Genomic DNA, 18,725 nt, shown 5'->3' with positions numbered 1-18,725 from the left:
GGGTCTCGCCCTTCGGCCTTAGCCGGGAGAGCTGTGAGGAGTGGGGGGTCCGGCGAGCACTTGGCACGGGCACGTTCCTCACCATTCTCTCTCTCTCAGTGGTGATTTTATCCCAAATAAGCAACGCACTTTTTTTTAACAAAAGTCTTTCAAAACTTGTAACCCGTTTATTTCTGAATAGGTGATACATTCACGATTCAAAAATCGAACTATGTTAGAAAGCATCCGGAGGCTTGCTGCAGCCCTGTGCCGACAGCCCTGTTCTCTGTCCCCTGCAAACCTTCATTAACTTCTCACGTATCCTCCAGGAACGTTCATACAAGCCCACTGGGATGTACGGCCTTATTTTTTTCTGCCCTTTCTACATAAAAGTTAGCTCTTTATAAATACTGCTCTGATCTCACTCTCTTTTAGTTATCAGTGTGTCTTGGAAAACACTGCGTATCGGTGCAGCACGTGTCCTCATTCGTTTTAGTAGCTGTGAAGTATTCCATTGTATGTGTGTCCCACAGTTAATTAATCCAGTTAGCCAGTGTACTAGTCAGGGTTCTCCAGGGAAACAGAACCAGCAGGAGACGGCTATAAACACAAGATTTATGAAAGTGTCTCACACAACTGCGGGGACTCACGGGGCCACATTCCACAGGGCAGGCCACAAACTCCCCGGGAGAGGCTGGCTGGCTGAAAAAGAGAAATTCCGTAGGGCAGGCTGCCAGCTGGCACTCCGATGAGTGTCTTCTGTGAACTCCCCGGGAGAGGCTGGCTGCAGAAGTGGAAGTTCTCTCTTCTCCCTTAAAAGTCTTCAACTGATTGGATTAAATCCAGCTGCCTGCATCCTCTCATTGTGGAAGACACGCCCTTTGTTGATGTCATCAGGCACAGCTGCAGCCAATTGACTGATGATTTAATAAACCCGCCTTCTGGTTTATTAACAGCCATAAATGTCCTCGCAGTAACGGTTAGGCCAGTGCTTGCTTGACCAGACACCTGGGCACCGTCACCTGGCCAAGCTGACACGTGCACTAACCTCGCAGCCTGGTTTCATTGATGGACACTTGGGTCATTTCCAATCTTTGCTCTTACAAATGATGTGCAATGAATAATTTTGACCATGGTAATTCACGCTCTGTATGTCCACCTGAAGGATAAATCCTCAGAAGTGCATTCCCAAAGGGAAAGTGCCTTTGTCATTTCCATAGTTATTATCATATTTCCCTCTGTAAGGGTTGTACCAATTTAAACCATTTGTGATGTTTAAGGTGGGGGGGCTCCCCACAGTCATGCCAACAGGATACATTGTTAAACTTTGGGTTTCGGCCAACCTGATCGGATCTCAAGGTGCTTCCGTTTGACCTTTCCTGTTCTGATGATGTAGGGAGGTTTTGCTCTAAGACCTCCTGGTGTTTCTTTGTCTGAGGATGGCCTGCTCCCATCTCCTGCTTGTTGCTGTGTTGGGCTTTCATTCTCGTTTTTTCCTAATGTTGTGAGGGAGGTCTTTATTTATAAAGAAAACTGTCCCTTTATCTGGGGTGTGCATTACAGATCTCTTTTCCCTGAGTTGTTTTGAGGTTTTGACTTTGCTTCTGGTGGTTTTTCAGGGCTGAACATGTGCTTCCTGTGTCTCCCGTTCACGTGCCCCTGCGCCTTGGTTCAGGCCGGTTGCTCTGCCTGAAACGGCCTCTCCTTCCTTCTCCCCCTGAGGACCACCCTCTCCACTGCAGACCCTGTCCCTGGGACCCACCTCAGGCTGTGTCCCTGCTCGCACCCTGCTCCCGTCGGACTCGCCTGGGCCTCGGCTTGTCCTGCTGCCCGTCCGCCTCCCCGCCCAGCTGGGAGCTTGTTGCCGTCCTGGTTTTGGGCCTCAGCCCCAGCACATGGCAGAGTCCCCACAGCTGCCACCCAACCCTGCTGATCCGGTTTCCCAGGGAAGCTTGTGCCCGAATGTCCTTTTGTTGAAAGACAGAAGTGAAGGGGAAAAATCAGTGGTCTTTGCAGCACTCGGCAGTGAGGGGCAGGCTCTGAGCCCCCCAGGAGAACCTCAGAGCCCCTTCTACCCTTCTGGGTCAAAGCCAAGAAAACAATTAGGCAGAAGAAAATTAGTTTTCATTGAAATTTATTTCAGAACCATTGAAGCAGTGTGATAGTATGTCCCCATTCATAAATATCCCCATTTAAATAACCTGAGCTTATAGTTTCAGCCTCAGTAAAAGGGCTTTAAATAAAGGCTGCGTGTAGTCCAGACTAGATCGGTTCTGTGGGTGCTGAAGACTGGGCTCCTTCACAGACAGACGCTGCTGCCTCTAGACTCCCCATTCAATAAATAAATAAATAGTTGAGTGGACACTCTCCAGCAGCTAGGGCACAGGGCAGAGGGTTTCTTGGAATCGGATGTGCAATCGCTGCTGTCGGCGGCTTCGGGCTGGGCCCGGGGCGGGGACGGTGACGGAGCTGGACCGTGTGAGGCACAGGCCGCACCGAGCTCCGGGCCCCGCTGCCAGCCCAGGCGGGCGCCGCCCCTGCGTGCTAGGGCGAGACGACCTCCATGGTGAAGTCCACAATGTCGCGGCCGCCCTTGGTGCTGCCCAGGAAGACGGGGGCCTCCTCCTCCTGAGAGGTGCTGATGTACCAGCTGGGGAACTCGGCAGACTCGAACTCCACCTTGTCCCTGATCTCCAGCTTGTTGAAGACGAATCGCTTTTCCATCTTCTTTTTCGGGTAATTTTTGGGATCTACTGTCTGGAGCAAAATAGAAACAAGACACTTTTTGTGGAGGAAGGGACGGGGCCCGGTGAAGTGCTCCCTGGGGTGGCTGGAGAGGGACGCGATGGGCAGGGCTGGGCTCCTGGGCTTTCTTTGTGACCCCAACTTCCTGGGGTCGCGGGAGGAGCCCTGGAATCTTCCAGGACTGAGTCCCAAACGCCAGGGAGGGTCTTGTGGGTGCGACTCAAGGAAAGAAAGTGGAAACTAGCTTAACGCTCTGAGTAAGCCTCGTTTCCAGGGACGATTGTCAAATCGTTCCTTATGGCCCTGGCTAGAGTGACGACAACTCGGTCCCTTTGGTTAATTCCCTGAAGTACCATCAGTGGGAGCAGACCCAGCGACAGGTAATCCGTCCCCCTAACCCTGCTGGTAACAAGGGCTTGGCCGCACAGCGAGATGATTTTATTTTCTAGAGCTAGAGTGGAGGTTGCATTTAGCAACTGTGTTCAATTAACGTGCATTCATGTGATTGTCGAGCAGACCTGCTCCCAGCTTTTCTGGGGGGTAGAAGCTGGCTGTCTTGGAAGTAAATGATGCCTGGGGGTGCTTGAGAGGGGGTACCCAGAAGCACCAGCCCCCGACTCACCTCCAGCTGCAGGGTGGGCTTGCCGTCCCTCATCACGCAGGACAGGTACAGGTTCTTTTCCTTGATGCCCAAGGCCACAGGTATCTTCTCGCCACTCGCTTCTCCTTGCACAAAGCTCATGCAGAACAGCACTGGAGGAAGAAGACAGGCCTTGCGTTCAGGGGCCTCCGTGCAGGGGCCGAGCACAGGACAGCGGAGCATGCTCTGAGGGGCCCACACAGAGGGTGGCTTCTGCGGACAATAGCGGGTCGGGGTCGGGGTCAGGTCTCCCTGAGGGAGGCCGGAGGGCGTCTCGGAGCCCTGCAGCAGTGGCCGTGGAGAGTTAAGGGAGGCCTGAGGTCAGCTGCTGCAAGAAGGGGCCATCCTGTCGCTGCGGACCAGTGAGTGCCCAGCACGTGAGCAGAAAAATTGGACCCACATTGAAGAGGAGAAAAGAGGTGGAGCTGCGCTCCTGAAAGAAAGCCGTTCCGCAGCTGGTTCCAGAACACCAAGCAGCGGGTGGGGGCTGTGGGGAAGGACACGGAGGAGGCGGAGGCCCTGTTGGGTGAAGTGGCTCCCAACACAGACCCCGCTTTGCACTCTCTTAGTCAGAGCTGCAGCAGTTGGAGACCCCAAGGCCTGGTTCTAGTGAAACAGGATTGTCCGGCCCCGGCTACAGGCTGGAAGCTTCCGAGGAGAGGGTTACTGCAGCAGGGGCTGCCCCTCACACCTGTCTCGGCCCCAGCCTTGCTGGGGAGTGGAGGCCAGTGGCCCAGCGCCAGGCACGTCCCCACGGCTCCAGCTCACAGACCTGAAGCAGCTCCCCGTTGCAGCGGAGACAGAACTCCAGCTGCCCACAGGATTTCCCAACAAGGAGCCACCCGGTGGTGGCGGGCAGGGTCCCAGGGGCAGGGACGGGGCTGGGAGCAGGATAACACTTTATCTCTTTGCCTTCCAGTTTCAGCCTCAACCCAGGAAGGACGAACCCACAGGCAGTTCAGCCACATCCATCAAACGGCTGCACACAGTGTGGAAACCACACAACTGCTCGGGACCCGCCGGAGCAGTGTCCCCTCTGGGTCACACTCCCACTGAGAGGACAGTGTGCTCAGGGACCAGCCCGGCTTTGCGGCTAGGACCCCGACAGACAGCCCGCCCTCCGTGTGGCACTTTGTTGGAAGGGGGGCAGCCACGTTACCTTGGCGGTTGACGTTGTCCCCGTTGAGGTGCAGCGCCCGCAGCTCGCTCGGGCCCGACAGCACCAGGCACTTCTGCTCTATGTCCCGGAGCCGGCAGTTCAGGGACCGGAGGGGCGCGTCGCACACGTACGCGTCACCCCACGTGCTGATGGGCTCTGAACGGGGAGCAGGACGTCAGGGACGAGGCAAGGCCACAGCGGCCGGGGCAGCCAGGCCCTATGACACCAGGGGAGAGAGCCGGGGAGGGTGGGAACCTGCGCCTGGCCCCGTAAGATGCGGGTCCGAGTTTGGGCTTGGCTGCCCGCGGTGGTAAAGGAGCCAGAACCCCGGCCGGCGGGGACGGCGAGACCCTCCGGACACACGGCGAGGAGAGCCCAGCGTGGCTGCACGGGGGGCGGGTGTGAGTCACAGGGCCCTTTTCCAAGACTAGTTGCAATGAGAGACAGTTGCTTTGGCCTCTGGGCCCCTCTGTTCCCTGCTTCTACCGCGGAAGGGCGGCGTCGGGGGAGCTTGGCTGACCGCTACGCTATCGGCTAGAGGAGACCCCCGCCCGCCCTCGGCCCTCGGCCCTGAAGAACCTTCTTCAAAGATGCAGCTGAGGAGAGCAGTGAGGTCCCGGTCCTGGAAGGCCGGCACGCAGGGAACCAGCACCTCCTTCAGCTTCTCCAGGGCCACGACGACGGACACGACCTGCCGGAGGCTCCTGCTGTTGGCCTCGTGGGAGAACTGGAGCCGGACGCCTCCAGCCCCCAGGTGACAGAGATCCAGGTCTTGGAACCAGGGCTGTGGGGAGCCAGGGGAGCGAGGGTCAGCGCGGTCAGGCCTGGAGGTCCCGTTCGGCTCGGAGGGAACCCGCCTCCCCTGCCGGCCACTGGCTCCGAGGGCTCGAGGCGGCTGGAGACAGACTGAGCCGCATTGCAGGCGTCCCCAGGCCCTCCCGGCTTCCTTTCAGATGAAACCCCACACCTGTGTCATCTTTCCTGCATGTGCCCTGCCCACACCGTGCAGTTTTACACCTCCTTGCTCTTCATTTCCTTTTGTGTCCCCAGCACTACGCAGTTAACGTCGATGAGGACGGTGAGCCTAACACTTTCCATTTGTCTCGGCTTATTCGACACATTTCCAAGGGCTCTAAACAAGCCTCTCCCATTATCTAGAGAAACTCGAGGCACGATGACGGTTTTGAAGCTTGAAGCACAGGGCGACGCGGCCGCAAGGCCAGCCCTGCCTGAGAGGACCCTGCCCCGGCCGAGGAGGAGAGAGCTGGGGGCTGACGGGCCCGAGGGCCGCCCGGGGCTGGGCTGAGCGTCAGGGGCCAAGGGCTGGATTAGGAGGTGCAGGGAGGCTGCTCGGAACCAACAAACCTCCGAGCAGGCAGCTGCCCATGAACCTGCACCCCTGACCTCGCGGGGCTGGTGGAGAAGTTACCAGGCTTTCTAAAAAGGGAAGGGCCATTTGAGGAGTTGGCATGGCTCTCTGCAGAGGGGACCCCTCGCCAGAAAAAGGCCCGTTTGCTGGGGTCGATGTAGCTACCATTAAAATTATTTTAGAACTGAAGTCTGCCAAAGGACACCGGGAGCTCAGAGCAGCTCGTTCACGCCTCTTCTTTTGCAGATGAGGCCCAAAGAGGTGAAATGACTTGTCCCAGGACAGACAGCAGTTTTCTTCTACTCCCAGCTCATCTGTCTTGTCATAAGCTCCACCCGGAGAGCAAACAAGCTTTCTCCCTCAAGGGGGAGGACACACGTTCATCGTCACGGTCGTGTTCTCCAGGTTTCACTTGGACTCGAGGGACTCCTGAGGGCTGAGCCCCCTTCCTCAAGGGAGGATGGGATTTCCAACGAGCCAGGACAGCTGGCCCTCACTCCCCAGCACCCACTCACCCACCTGCCCGGGCACCAGCACCAGCCTCGCAGCTGTGCAGGGGTGGATCGGCATGCACCCGTCCCACGGGAAGAGGCGACCGTCCTTCCATCACAAAACCACACAGCCATATGGCCCGGAGCCCTGGGCTCTGGTTTCCCCCAGGCCCACCGCCACCCTGGATTGGGAGCCAGCCCTGAGCCTCACCTTTGTCTGTTTGGGTCCATCCACCTCAAAGAAAAGGTCATCCTCGTTGCCACTGAAATGAAAACAGAGAGATTGCTCAACTATGCCTCCCAAACAGCTTTGTTTTCCCTTCACTGTTAGTAGGAAACAGTAAACAGCACGTCCCTCACAGCTGCCCGAGAGCTGCCGGCAAGCTCCGTGGTGATGTGTGTGGAGCAGTGTAGGAGGAAGATTCTGGGCTAGGGCAGGCGCCCTGGGCGCCCGCTGGATGCTGAGGCTCAATCTCCAGCCCGGAAGAGCCTTTCCGACCCTGAGCTGCCCTCTCACCCAAGCCAAGCTCTGCATAGGGGTGTCCAGTGTCATGCACCTGGAATTTTTCCTTCCTGTTTCCAGGAAGCCCCTATGGCAACAACGTCTGGGAGGCCTAAGGGTCCACGGCTGGACTTGCAGTGGGAAATGAATCCTCAGACCAGGTTGACTTGCAACCCTGCTTGCCACTGGTTCCGAAGAAAGAGGTGGTCCTCAAGCCCAGCTGGAACCCCATTGGACAGGGAGCCCGTCTCCCGCCCCAGTCCCAGCCTTCCACTGACCTGAAGTAGTCCATCATCTCACTGGCTGGTTCGGGCACTGCGGCCATGGCTGCTTCTGAAATCTGTGGAAACAGGGAGAAAAGAGTGACCACTTGCTGTTGCAGACCCCACGAGGCTTGCCTTCCTACTTGTTTCCCGCGGGACCCAGGATGTGGCAGGCAAAGAAACCATCGGGATGGATGAGTGAGTGCATGAACGAGCTGCCTTCTGGGTGTCGAGGAAAGCATCTACTGGATGAAACTCAAAGCGGGAGTGTACATGTTAGGAGAAGCAACCAGAGACTTGGAGCGGAGGCCTTGGCCCTTCGCTCTCAGGTGCCAGGTGCTCGGTAAGTGCTAGTCATTCCCAAAAATAGTTCCCAAGGCATTGCATTGCAGCACACCTGGCAGTTCTGCAAAAAGCCCAGCCCTTAGCCCAAGACAGAGAGACAGAGAAGGAGAGAGACAGTCCCTTGGGACTTGGACAGCAGGAAGAGTTCATTAAAGTCTTACCTGAGCAAGGAAAGCTGGCTGGAGAGAATGTGGAGCACCCACTGTGCCTCGAAACGATTTGGTGTCTGCCAAGTTCACCCTCGCTGTTTTAAGGCCTGGAAAAGCAGAAGTGGAGCACTGAGAAATTTCCCCTTTGGTTAACTGATTTCACAACCAAGTAAAGAAAAGATTGGTGGGAACTTCTGGGGCAGGGGGCTGGTACACTGAAATAATCTCTAATACTTGGAAAGCCGAGGGCTAGCAAATTATGACATATTCTGCCAATGTGTCATCAATGCAAATATACATTGTTTTTCTGACAATGATTGTGTAGATGAAGTCAATATTAAAATACCGGATTTTCCCAGATTAGAAGGATGTCTTCTTTGACGATCTCTGGGATGACATGGAGACGCACGCACACTCAGTCTCCTTGCACACAAGTTTAGGTGCTTCTCACTTGGAGACGCACAGGTGGGTGTGATGTGGGGCAGTGGCCCACCCAGTCTGCGGAGAAGGCCACGTCTGCTGCCTCCGGAGCTCCAGGACAGTTGCCTGAGCATCCGGGGAGACACGCGACCTCTCCTGGAGGGCGGGGCCACCTCGGACACCTGTGGCAGGTGCTCTGGCCGAGCTCACAGCGAAGCCGCGTCAGTGTCTGACCAACAGGGAAACAGTCTGCGTTTCCAAGTCTAGGTTAGGCTGTATTTTGAAATGATGGTGTGTAAGTCAAGCTTCCATGGCCAGATTCCCTTTTTAAAATGCAGAGGAGACACATTTCCTCCCTATCTACCTAAAGAAGTACGTTAACTCTGAAACACGAAGTATTGCTTTTATAAAAGAACATCCAGCTGACACTGCATCTCTTAGCAACTCCAAGAGTCACCAGTCTCTACCCCAGAGGCCAGGAGAGGGCCAGCCCCCAGGTACTGCCCCCGGGCACTGCCTCTGAGTACTGCAACTGGTCCCTGCCCCTGGATACTGCCCCGGGCACTGCACCTAAGTACTGCCCTGGGTACTGCCTCTGAGTACTACAGCCAGGTCCTGTGCCCGTGTACTGAACCTGAGTACAGCACCTGATACTGCACCAAGTGCCTGCCCCTGGATACTGCTCTGGGTACTGCACCTAAGTACTGCCCCGGGTACTGCCCCGGGCACTGCACCTAAGTACTGCCCCGGGTACTGCCTCTGAGTACTACAGCCAGGTCCTGTGCCCGTGTACTGAACCTGAGTACAGCACCTGATACTGCACCAAGTGCCTGCCCCTGGATACTGCTCTGGGTACTGCACCTAAGTACTGCCCTGGGTACTGCCCCTGGGTACTGCACCTAAGTACTGCCCCGGATACTGCCCCGGGCACTGCCTCTGAGTACTGCACCTGGTCTCTGCCCCTGGGTACCGCACCCGGTTACTGTACCTAAGTACTGCACCTGAGTACTGCCCCTGGATACTGCCCCTGGGTGGACCCTCATGTTTGAGGAGCAAATGAGCCACCAGACCATGAATGGTGCGTGGAGGTGCCCTCCCAGTCCCTTGGCACACCTGTAGTAACGCACTGCGTGAAGCCTTGGCCGCTCCTGGCTCCCCAGAGGGCTGTGAAACTCCTTCCGAGGGGAGCCGAACGCTGCGCCTGGCTGTAGCCCAACAAAGCTTTGCTGCCTGAGTGAGTGAGAGAGTTCATTCAACCTTGGCCAGCGAAAAGCCACTGCCACATGCCTGCCATGCCGGGCACTGTGCCCGTCCCACATTGCCAAAGGGAGAGAACCCAGATCCGACAGGTGGGAGTATCCCAGGCACGAGGGAAATGGGCAGCCTGTGGGCACCTCCCAAGCAGCCCTCTGCATCTGCCTTTGGCCTCCCAACACCTTGGCATCAGGAAGGCAGATACAAGAGTTCCATCTTTGGCGAGTTTTCTGCTCCCTGGGGACTCTGACAGCTGTGCGCTGTTCAGTGCGTCCATCTCGTAGGAGTTTGGTAAGGAACAGATGGTTCCCAGCTTTGAGCCCCCAGGAATGCCTGGTCCTGCCAGGCTGGGCCATGACACAGCCGTCCCAGCCCGGAGAGCCCACCTGGGCAGCTGCAGGATGCCGTCCCTGAGCCCCACGGGAGGACACTACTCTGCCCAGTGTCCCGTGGTCTGAGGCCTCTGCCAGCCGGGAGCACACAGAGACTCTCGGGCTGATGTGATTAGAAGCTGGGGGAGGGTTAGTGACAGGAGGGAGGTGTGCAGGGCACAGAGCATCGGCTCCGGGTGATCCCATCTGTTTCTGGGACTTGGGCAGGTCAGGAACCGTGAGCTACCTCCATTCCCTCAGCTGCTAACCATAGCATTCTGGGACCTCCACATCTCCCAGCTGGAAGGAGCCGGATGATAAAGATGGAGACACTTGAATCATCAAATGAGGACAGGAGAGGGAGAAACCAAGGCCAGAGGAGGTGAAAGGTCGTGGTTAGTACCCATTTGCATGAGCTCACAATTCTTTCTGCCCGAGGGAAATTTTGGAGCCGTGGGGCAATGCCCCTTGACGTAGCCGTCGCTACGGTTCTGCCACTTCTCATCCTAGCCCTATGGCTCGGCCACAAAACCTGGCCACCATCCCCTTCCTTTTCAGGAAGCGAAACCACTTGCGTGTCAAACAGGCAGGTTGCACAATGTGTGCATCAAACCCATCTTCCCAAGGAGGCCAGCTGGGCACAGAACCTCCTTCTGGTCCGCAGCCAGCGCACAACGCTCACTACAGAAATAGTAAAAGCCGGGGGAGGGCGTGGAGCAGTGACGACGTGGGGCACTGACACGGAGCCAAGAAGGTGGAACGAGCACAAGTGAGGCAGGGCAAAGCCAGCGTCCACAGGGGCCCCAGATTCAGGGGCTTTTTGGCTCTGGAGTTACTCAAGACCTTCTCACCACAAGTTCTCCCAGAAAACGGCAGGTCGCTCCTCCAAGCCATGGGGCTGGCACCCACTCAGGCTGCAGGTGCCTGGGCCTCGCCTTACATCAGGTCCGGTCTGGACTTCCGGCCTTGCCGCAGGGGTCGTGGATCATTTTGAACGAGAAGACAAGTAAAATAGTCAGATCAGCTCTTGCATCATTGTGTGTGAATACTCGTTTCTGCTCTCTGCAAGGGGCCTGCTCCTCCCCTGCTCACCTTCTTGTTCAGAGAAGAACTGAACAGTGACCGTCTCTACCGTTTTCCTCCAGCCGTCTCCGTCTGGGCCTTCAGCCCTGGCGCTGTTCTTAGGCATCGCCATCTTCCTTCCGTCCTTTCCATGGGTCCTTCTGGAATCCGAGAGCCAGTGTCCTCTGTCTCTGTGGACGCTTGGCTCCTTCTCTGACCTCCGGGCACCCCTCCTCTCCTGGGAGGGAGGAGGATGCAGAGGACACGCTGCTTTCCGCCCCGGTCAGAACCAGGCAGCTGAGCCACCCAAGCAGGGGGTGGGTCGGGTGGGCTCGAGGCCCAGGTCTGTGGACCCTGGGGGCTCTCGCTCCTCCACCTCCCAAGGCCACTGGAAACTTGTCTCTGCCTTTGGATTTGGTGGGAAGATGCCCTGGGAGGGCGTGGGAGCTGCCAGGGCCTCCCTGCTCCGCCTGCACCTGGGAGCGAGCGGGAGTGCAGGCCGGGCAGCGAGGGGGCTGCGGGGTCAGGGCAGGCCCCATCTTAGGAAGAGGGGAGGGGAGGGCAGGGGAGGCAAGGAACAAGGCTGCCCTTGTATGAGCACCTACTAAGTGCCGGGTACTTTTTCCTCCTTGTCTCGTGTAGTCTCCACAGGAACCTTTCAGGAAGGTCACATTCGCCCGGTTCCCTCTTATGGGGAAACTGAGGCTGGGAGAGGTAATTTATCTAAATCCACACTACTAGTAAATGCCACACAGTTTCCTCCCACATCCTGTCTGCGCAGTGCCCACCTGCGGACCCCTTCTCAGTGATGCAATTACATTCTAAACGACGACTCGGTGGGGTCACAGATCACCACTTGGCCCCTAAATGTTCCCACCTCGTCTTTTTAAGGTTTGGGTGAACTCTGATCTCTTGGCCCATGTGCCTCTCCTGGCTGAGAGATGCGGTGTGAACTTGGCTCTGTCCCCTCCTCTCAGGTGTGAACTTGCCCCGTCCCCTCCTCTCAGGTGTGAACTTGCCCCTGTCCCCTCCTCTCAGGTGTGAACGTGGCTCTGTCCCCTCCTCTCAGGTGTGAACTTGCCCCGTCCCCTCCTCTCAGGTGTGAACTTGCCCCGTCCCCTCCTCTCAGGTGTGAACTTGCCCCTGTCCCCTCCTCTCAGGTGTGAACTTGCCCCGTCCCCTCCTCTCAGGTGTGAACCTGCCCCGTCCCCTCCTCTCAGGTGTGAACTTGCCTCGTCCCCTCCTCTCAGGTGTGAACTTTCCCCGTACCCCCCTCTCAGGTGTGAACGTGGCTCTGTCCCCTCCTCTCAGGTGTGAACTTGCCCTGTCCCTTCCTCTCAGGAGAGGAGTTTCCAAGTTTTCTCTCTTCCCCTTTCCTGTGTCTCTTCCTTATACCTCTTTACTTCCTCACCTGTAGCCGCAGCTCCTTTCTGGACCTCCTTTTGTCCGTCTCATTTTCCTTAGGACATTGTTATAGGACTCTCAAGAAAAATCCCTGTGGGGTTTCCATCCTTGGAATGGTAGCGCTTTTGTGTTTTAAATGGTGCTAAGATCAACTTTCCTCCTAAAATTGGAGATAAATGTTGGTCATGCCTGTGTCCTGCTCCCAGTTATTGTGTAATCAAAGGTGATTTGGCCACTTCCTTCCAGGGCTTGCTAACCTCAGTCACTTCCTCCTTGTTGGCTGGAATCGAGTTTTCTCTCCTCCAGGAGAGGAAGTTCTCAGCAAGGCCAGCTGGGATTTGCTGGGTGCCTGGTAAAGGTCTACGACTCAGACCCCGAAGTCCGTCTCCCCCGCTTGTTAGAGGACAGACTGAGGAGGTCCGACTGCACAAAGGGGTTTTAAGAATTCTGGCACAATTTCAGAACCTGTGGATGAACTGCCCAGAACGTGCCACCCTGACAGCAAAGGGCTGGAAAATCTGCACCATTCTGTAAGGAATCCGTGAGACGACCCCACAGGGTCCATCTTTCAAAACAGGACTTCACAAGGAGTGATAATTCCCGAAAGGATGTATCAAAGTTAACCGCTGTGAACAAGGAAAAATTTATATATTAAAACTAGGAGTGATTTTAAAATGTCTTTCTTAGGCTTTTTTTTAATATACACTCTCATTTTCAAAGTTTCAAATAATACAAAAGTATTTAAAGTAAAAACTAAAAGCCCTCCGTCCCCCGTCCCACTGCACCTCTCTGTTGGACAAGCCATTCAACCAGAAAGTGCTCCCCGTTGCCGCCAGGCCCCGGCTCCCCCACCCAGTGTCCACCACCACGCTGATCCAGGCCCCTCTGCATCCCCCTGCTGTGCTCGCAGCCCAGCCCCTTCCCTCTGGAAACCCGACTGGCCGGCTCACAGCTGGTGTGCACTTGATCCCCGTCCTCTGATCCTCCAACCGCAGCCCCGGGCTCTCCCTGGACAGCAAACCCAGGGACATCGAGCCCTTGCTCAGAGCCCGCTGCAGCTCCCCATCCCCCTGGACACGTCCCAGCCCCTGCACAGAGGCCCCCAGCCCCCGAGGAGCCCCGGCCACCCTATCCAAGCCCGTGTGCAGGGTCCTGCCGGCTGCATCCCTCACACCACCGTGTCCGTGGTCAGTCCGTCCCCACCTCACCTCCCCGCGAGGAGCCCCCACTCCCCAAGCTGAGCTCTGCGGTCTCCGGCACCCTCCGCAGCCCTCCTCGCTGTGCTGCTTTGCTTGGCTCCTCCCTGCTGCCTCTCGGGGCCGGGATGGGGCCTCAGAGGCCCGGCATATGGTGGGGTACCGGCGTCTCCCCACGGGAAGTGGCTCCTGGGGAAGGAAGCAGCTGGATGAGGGGCGGCACTCACCGGGAGCCGGCGTCCAGCTCGGGAAGCGGCTGCTCTGTGTCCGGAGGAGGAAGGCCCGGGTCTGAGCTGACAGGCACAAGGCAGCACTGACCTCTCCCACCCGAGGCCCAGTGCGTCCACCTGCCCTTCCAGGGCTTGGACCCCTTATGAGGTGTTCGGGCAGCGGGAGACGACAGGGCCATCACTACGCCCAGGAAGGGCTGTGCTCCCCGCCCGGATCCTGTGGGAGACGAGTCTCGGGAAAGCCGCTCCCCGTCCCACGGACACAGGGCCAAGGTGTTTCCTGGAGCACCTGCGGGAGGGGCGTGAGGATACACGTGTGCACGGAAGGGGAACAACGCTATCGCCACGTGGGGCTTTTAAACACCCACAACTCAAGGCAGAAGCGGGCATGGGCCACGGTGGAGACAAGGCCCGTCGGGGGGCAGCTGGCTGCACTGGCAGGACCACGCTGGGCAGAGGGAGAGACGGGCCCAGCCCTCTGCGGGCTGAGGGTGCCCCAGGCCACACACTGGGCCACTTTAGGGGTTCGAGGGCTCTTGTGGAGAGGCTTTGACTGCAAATCAGAGCTGAGAACCTGAGGGTGTCGGGAAAGAGGCCGGAGCAAGGTCCAGGTCCGCAGGTGGTGTCACTGAAGCTCAGATACCTAGAAAGTGCTGCATGCCCACTGTCACCGTCGGCTCAGACCCACCAGCCCCTGGGGGTGGGCAGCTGGGACGGGAGCGGGGCCCTGGTGGGGGTCAAGCCACGTGGCAGCCGGAGGGGCAGGGGCAGCAGGACGGGGCACCACGTGCCCAGCAGGGCAACCACTCATGAGGGGCCCTGAGGGTGGTCCTGGGGGTCTCTGCTGCCAGGCGCGAGGCATGGTGCGGTCGCTGCCCTGAGCAGGTGAAGGCCACTGCGGCCGCCCACGGAGCTGGTCAGCGGGAGGGTCCCAGGGCTCTGGGGAGTCACGGGGACACTGTGGCAGCATCTCTGTGCCGTGGTTGTGCTTCAAGCAGGAGCAGCCCTGAGCGGGACCTGCTCCACCAGCCCCCTCGTCGGCCAGGGACAGCGGGGAGGGGTCGCACGGAGCAGCAGATGCAGGAGGAAGGGCGATGGGTCTCTCTCGAGGCGTCGGGAGTTAACGGGGCTTAGGGTTAGGGTTAGGGCTTAGGGTTAGGGTTAGGCATAGGGTTAGGGTTAGGGCTAGGGTTAGGGTTAGGGTTAGGGTTAGGGCTAGGGTTAGGGTTAGGGCTAGGGTTAGGGTTAGGGTTAGGGTTAGGGTTAGGGTTAGGGTTAGGGTTATGGTTAGGGTTAGGGTTAGGGTTAGGGTTAGGGTTAGGGTTAGGGTTAGGGTTAGGGCTAGGGTTAGGGTTAGGGTTAGGGTTAGGGTTAGGGTTAGGGTTAGGGTTAGGGTTAGGGCTAGGGTTAGGATTAGGGTTAGGGCTAGGGTTAGGGTTAGGGTTAGGGTTAAGGCTAGGGCTGGCTTGGGCAGACCCTGACCATGGTTCCAAGACACCTTTAATGTAGGGTACAGCGCCGACAGTCTCTAAGCTGGCTGCAGCTGCCCCCCGTCGTGGGCCCTGCCCTTTGGCCCCATGCCCAGCACACAGGCCTTCTCCTGACCCTCAACGTTTCCACCCTGCTCCTGTCGGGGGCCTTGTGCTTGCTTGGTGTGTCCTCATCTCATGAGGGTCTCCCCACAGCCCCCAACCCTGGCCCCACCCTCTGCTCTGACTCCTCTGCGGCACGATACCGTGTGGACTTTCCTCTCGCTCTCTAAAACGTGTGACACCTGTTTGCTTTCTCCTTCCAGGCCCTCCACCAGCCTGTGGGCTCATCAGAGCAGGGCCCCGATGTCCTCTCCAGGCCGCGTCCTCAGGCCGGGGCCGGCAATGACCACGACCGTGAGGCCACGGATCACCCAGGCCGGCTCCCGGCCGCCTCTGCCTGCTGGGCCCTGCTGGCTCCTCCCTGAGGCTCTACTCGCCGAAGCTTCTCGGAGTCACGGAGCTCAGGGCCCTCGGGTGGAGGATGGGCTCCCGCCCTCTCTTCCTCCGCTCGGGAGCTGCTCCTGTAGTTGCTTCAACCAGAGCCCGACCCCACGGGCTGAAAGGCCTTGCCCAGGGCTGCGCAGCAGGACGGGCCGATCCACCCCCCGTGCGGGCGCCTGGCCCTGGCTGGAGCTGCTGCACCCGCAGGGGGTGTTCAGACAGGCCGAGGCACTCCTGGGGAGCCCCAGCTCTCTGCAACCACAGCGTCAGCCCACACGCTCAGCGGACTCGCTGGGCCTGTCCCAGGCTTCGCTGACAAGGGGCTAGGCTGGCACAGGCAGAGACGGGTCCAAGGGGAACAAGCCCTGAGGCTGCCTCCAAACCTGTGTCACCCTCGCTGGTTTAGCATCAGTTGTCTGGTTGTCAGATCACTTAACTCTCGGACCTCCAGGAATTAGCCGGCCTTGGTGAAATTCAGCACGTTCCTTTGGCCCCCTCTTTCCGAGGGTTGATTTTACAGGAGACTAAATCTAAAGTACCAAGGGTGCAATAAGATTCAGGCTCACTTTGTCCCAGGGTCAATTTCTACCAGAAAGAAAACAATCCTAAACACAAAATGAAAACCAACCAGCTTTAACAGTGGGAATTTATTAGCTTACAAGCTTACGTTTTTAGTCTGAGAATGTCAGATCCAGGCATCTCAGGCCATGCTTTCCCCCCTGAAAACCAGCTGCCGGCGATCAGGGCTCCTCCGCCATGTCTCCCTTCTCTGCAGGTTTCCAGCTTTCAGCTTCTTGCTTCCCGTGTGATCTCTCTTGGCATTCACCCCGTTTATAAGGGACTCCAGGACTGCAGGCCCCGCCTCACACCCACAGGAGTGGATTAGCTTTAAGAACGTGATTTTCTGGGACACGCACAGCTCCCTACCACCGTGCAACCCTTCAGCAAGCCCAGAGGAAAACCACCCCCTGTTCTCCAGGGTGGCTGCTGCGGCTTGTCTTGAGGGTGCCTTGGGAACGTGCCTTGTCCTGCCTGGCAGCAGCAGCTCTACTTCTGCCCTGATGCGGCAGTGGACCACCTGGCTGAAGGGGGCACACAGCGGGCAGAGTGGGAAGACCGGAGCAGAATCTGCAGCTCTGCCCTCCTAGCTGTGGTGTCCCCAGGAGTTGCTCAACTCCGCAGCCCGATGTCCTCCAGTTTCAAACAAGGACGGGAGGCTGGGCACCTCTCGGGAGAGCTCTACTTCTGCAATCTCGCAGGCACACATCCTGCCTCCGACCACAGCCTGTCACGCCCGTGTTCTTGAAGCACCAGCTACTTGCCTTTTCTGGAACTCTCACCCACAGACACCCTTCCTCTCTAGGTGCCCTTCCTTGGGCACCCACTGGGTTTCAATGCTCCATCTCTCCTACCGCCGTCTTGCTGGCTCCTCAGCAACCTTCCTCCTTTTCCTTCCGTTGTGCTCACTGGACGAAACCTCAGGCCCGGACATGCTGACACTCGGCTTCCTCCGCATCGCCTCCGGGGCTGCCCGGGGCTGCGGGAGAAAAAGCCCAGAGGCCCGGACAGGCACCACCACGATACCAGCTACATCACCACAGAGCTGCCCTGCTGACCCCAGTCCTCAAGACTCCCCAGTCTGCGGTCACGGCAACGATCCAAAGAACTGCCATTGACCTCAAATCCTGACCCCACCACTGTCCCCACACTCAGCACCTGACAACAGACGCCTCCTAGGAGGGGCCTCCGCCTCCCCACATCTACCAGGGCCGAGGAAGAGGCTCTGTGTCCCAGTCAACTTGCCCTTCCTCTGGCCCTGCACGTGCTGACGTGGCCTGTTTGCTCTCCTCTCTCTCTCTCTCTCTCTCACTTGCTCTCATCTTCACCTTCTCCACTGTCTCCTTCTCATCAACCTCTCAAATATTGCTGGTCTAAAACTCAACCCAACCCAACAACAAAGACCATACCCTCTGTCTTCTGCTTTGTCTTTGTCTCCCAATCCTCAGCCCTCAACAGTTTTGTTTCTACTCCCACTACCCCATTGAAACTTCTCTCACGACATCCCCTGGACCTCCTTGTCCCACAGGCAACAGATACTTTTCAGCCTTTTTTTTTTCCACTCTGTTTCACAGCAGCATTTCATACCGCTGACCATTTTCTTTCCTCTTGAATGACACCCCTCCTGTCCCAGCTTCTGCATTCCACAGTGGTTTTCCTTTGGCCGCTCCTTTCCCAGCCCTCTACAGTCTCCTCTGTCCATCCATTAACTATTCCAGGCTGCACGTAATGCCCACTCCCTGCCCTGCCCTTTGGATCCTGGCCCATGAATGGCCTCCCCACCCACCGACCTGAGCGTCGCCTTGAGTCCCACCCCTCACCCACCCCTCTCCCCCCAGGTCCAATCCATCACCGCACCTAGCTCCTTCCACCTGCCTCATGTCTCTGTGAATTTATGTGTCTTCTGCCACAGTCTGCCCCATCCAGACAACCGACTCTCAGTGCCCTCCCCGGTGGTATCTGTGCTCCAACCAATTACCCACCCCAACCAGGGTTACATTTCCAACCCAGAGACGGTCGCGTCGAGCGGGAGCCTGGGTGGGGCCCGGCCCACGGCAGGTGCTCGCGCCTTTGTGCTGAATGAGTGAATGAGGGAGTGAGGGAACGAACATTATGCCCCTTACTCAAGACCTTTCAGAGTCTAAACCCCCTGAGACGGTTCTGAGGGCTCACAGCCTTCATCTGCGTGCCCCTCTCTTTGGCCTTGGATACGCCTTGCTCATCGTCCCCCCGGACACCCTCCCCCTTCAGGGGGGAGCTGCCCCTCATCCCTCTCGTCTCGGCGCCCATGGGGTTTCCTGCCCCACCTGCCACGTGGTCCTAGGCCACTTCCTGCTCCTCCTGTGGCACACTCATTACTTTTTATGAGTTTCGAGTTTTATTTTTTTTTATTTTATTAGAGAAGTCATGTGTTTACAGAAAAACAGTGCATAAAATACAGGATTCCGATATATCACCTTGTTATTAACACTCTGAGTTGGTGTGGTATATTCGTTACAATTCATGAAAGCATATTTTTATAATTGTACTTTGGCCTAGAGTTTAACTTAGGGTTCACTATGTTGCGCAGTTCCATGGATTTTCTTAAATATTTATTCTGGTAACATATATACAAG

The 18,725-nt window shown here is 57.4% G+C and overlaps 1 protein-coding gene and 1 long non-coding RNA gene across 2 annotated transcripts; both read right to left on the bottom strand.

Moving 5' to 3' along the window:
* Positions 1 to 2,096: 2,096 nt before the first annotated feature.
* On the bottom strand, positions 2,097 to 10,651 carry IL1B (interleukin 1 beta). The gene is made up of 9 exons (XM_037806877.1): positions 10,539 to 10,651; positions 9,176 to 9,292; positions 7,655 to 7,749; positions 7,164 to 7,225; positions 6,595 to 6,646; positions 5,103 to 5,307; positions 4,524 to 4,679; positions 3,347 to 3,477; positions 2,097 to 2,736 (listed from the first exon to the last, which is right to left on the bottom strand). Exons 1-9 carry the CDS (start codon positions 10,579 to 10,581, stop codon positions 2,524 to 2,526), a joined length of 1,074 nt encoding a protein of 357 aa, XP_037662805.1. The 5' UTR covers positions 10,582 to 10,651; the 3' UTR covers positions 2,097 to 2,523.
* Positions 10,652 to 11,354: 703 nt separating this feature from the next.
* LOC119512295 lies at positions 11,355 to 13,534 on the bottom strand. Its single transcript, XR_005212357.1, has 4 exons — positions 13,362 to 13,534; positions 12,411 to 12,779; positions 12,161 to 12,313; positions 11,355 to 11,454 (listed from the first exon to the last, which is right to left on the bottom strand). It is a non-coding gene; the product is annotated as an uncharacterized LOC119512295 (long non-coding RNA).
* Positions 13,535 to 18,725: the final 5,191 nt, after the last annotated feature.

The sequence above is a fragment of the Choloepus didactylus genome, chromosome 17, assembly GCF_015220235.1.
Source record: "Choloepus didactylus isolate mChoDid1 chromosome 17, mChoDid1.pri, whole genome shotgun sequence".
Classification (NCBI taxonomy): domain Eukaryota; kingdom Metazoa; phylum Chordata; class Mammalia; order Pilosa; family Megalonychidae; genus Choloepus; species Choloepus didactylus.
Note: the sequence above shows the minus strand (reverse complement) of the source record. Positions and strands in the feature narration are given on the sequence as shown.

Excerpts from the sequence above, each read along its gene's own strand:
- IL1B (XM_037806877.1), bottom strand. The coding sequence starts at position 10,581 with ATGGCTTGGAGGAGCGACCTGCCGTTTTCTGGGAGAACTTGTG. Across the intron at positions 9,293-10,538 it reads GTTTTCTGGGAGAACTTGTG|GCAGCAAAGCTTTGTTGGGC; the intron begins GTGAGAAGGTCT and ends TCACTCACTCAG. Across the intron at positions 6,647-7,163 it reads GAGATGATGGACTACTTCAG|TGGCAACGAGGATGACCTTT; the intron begins GTCAGTGGAAGG and ends TTTTCATTTCAG.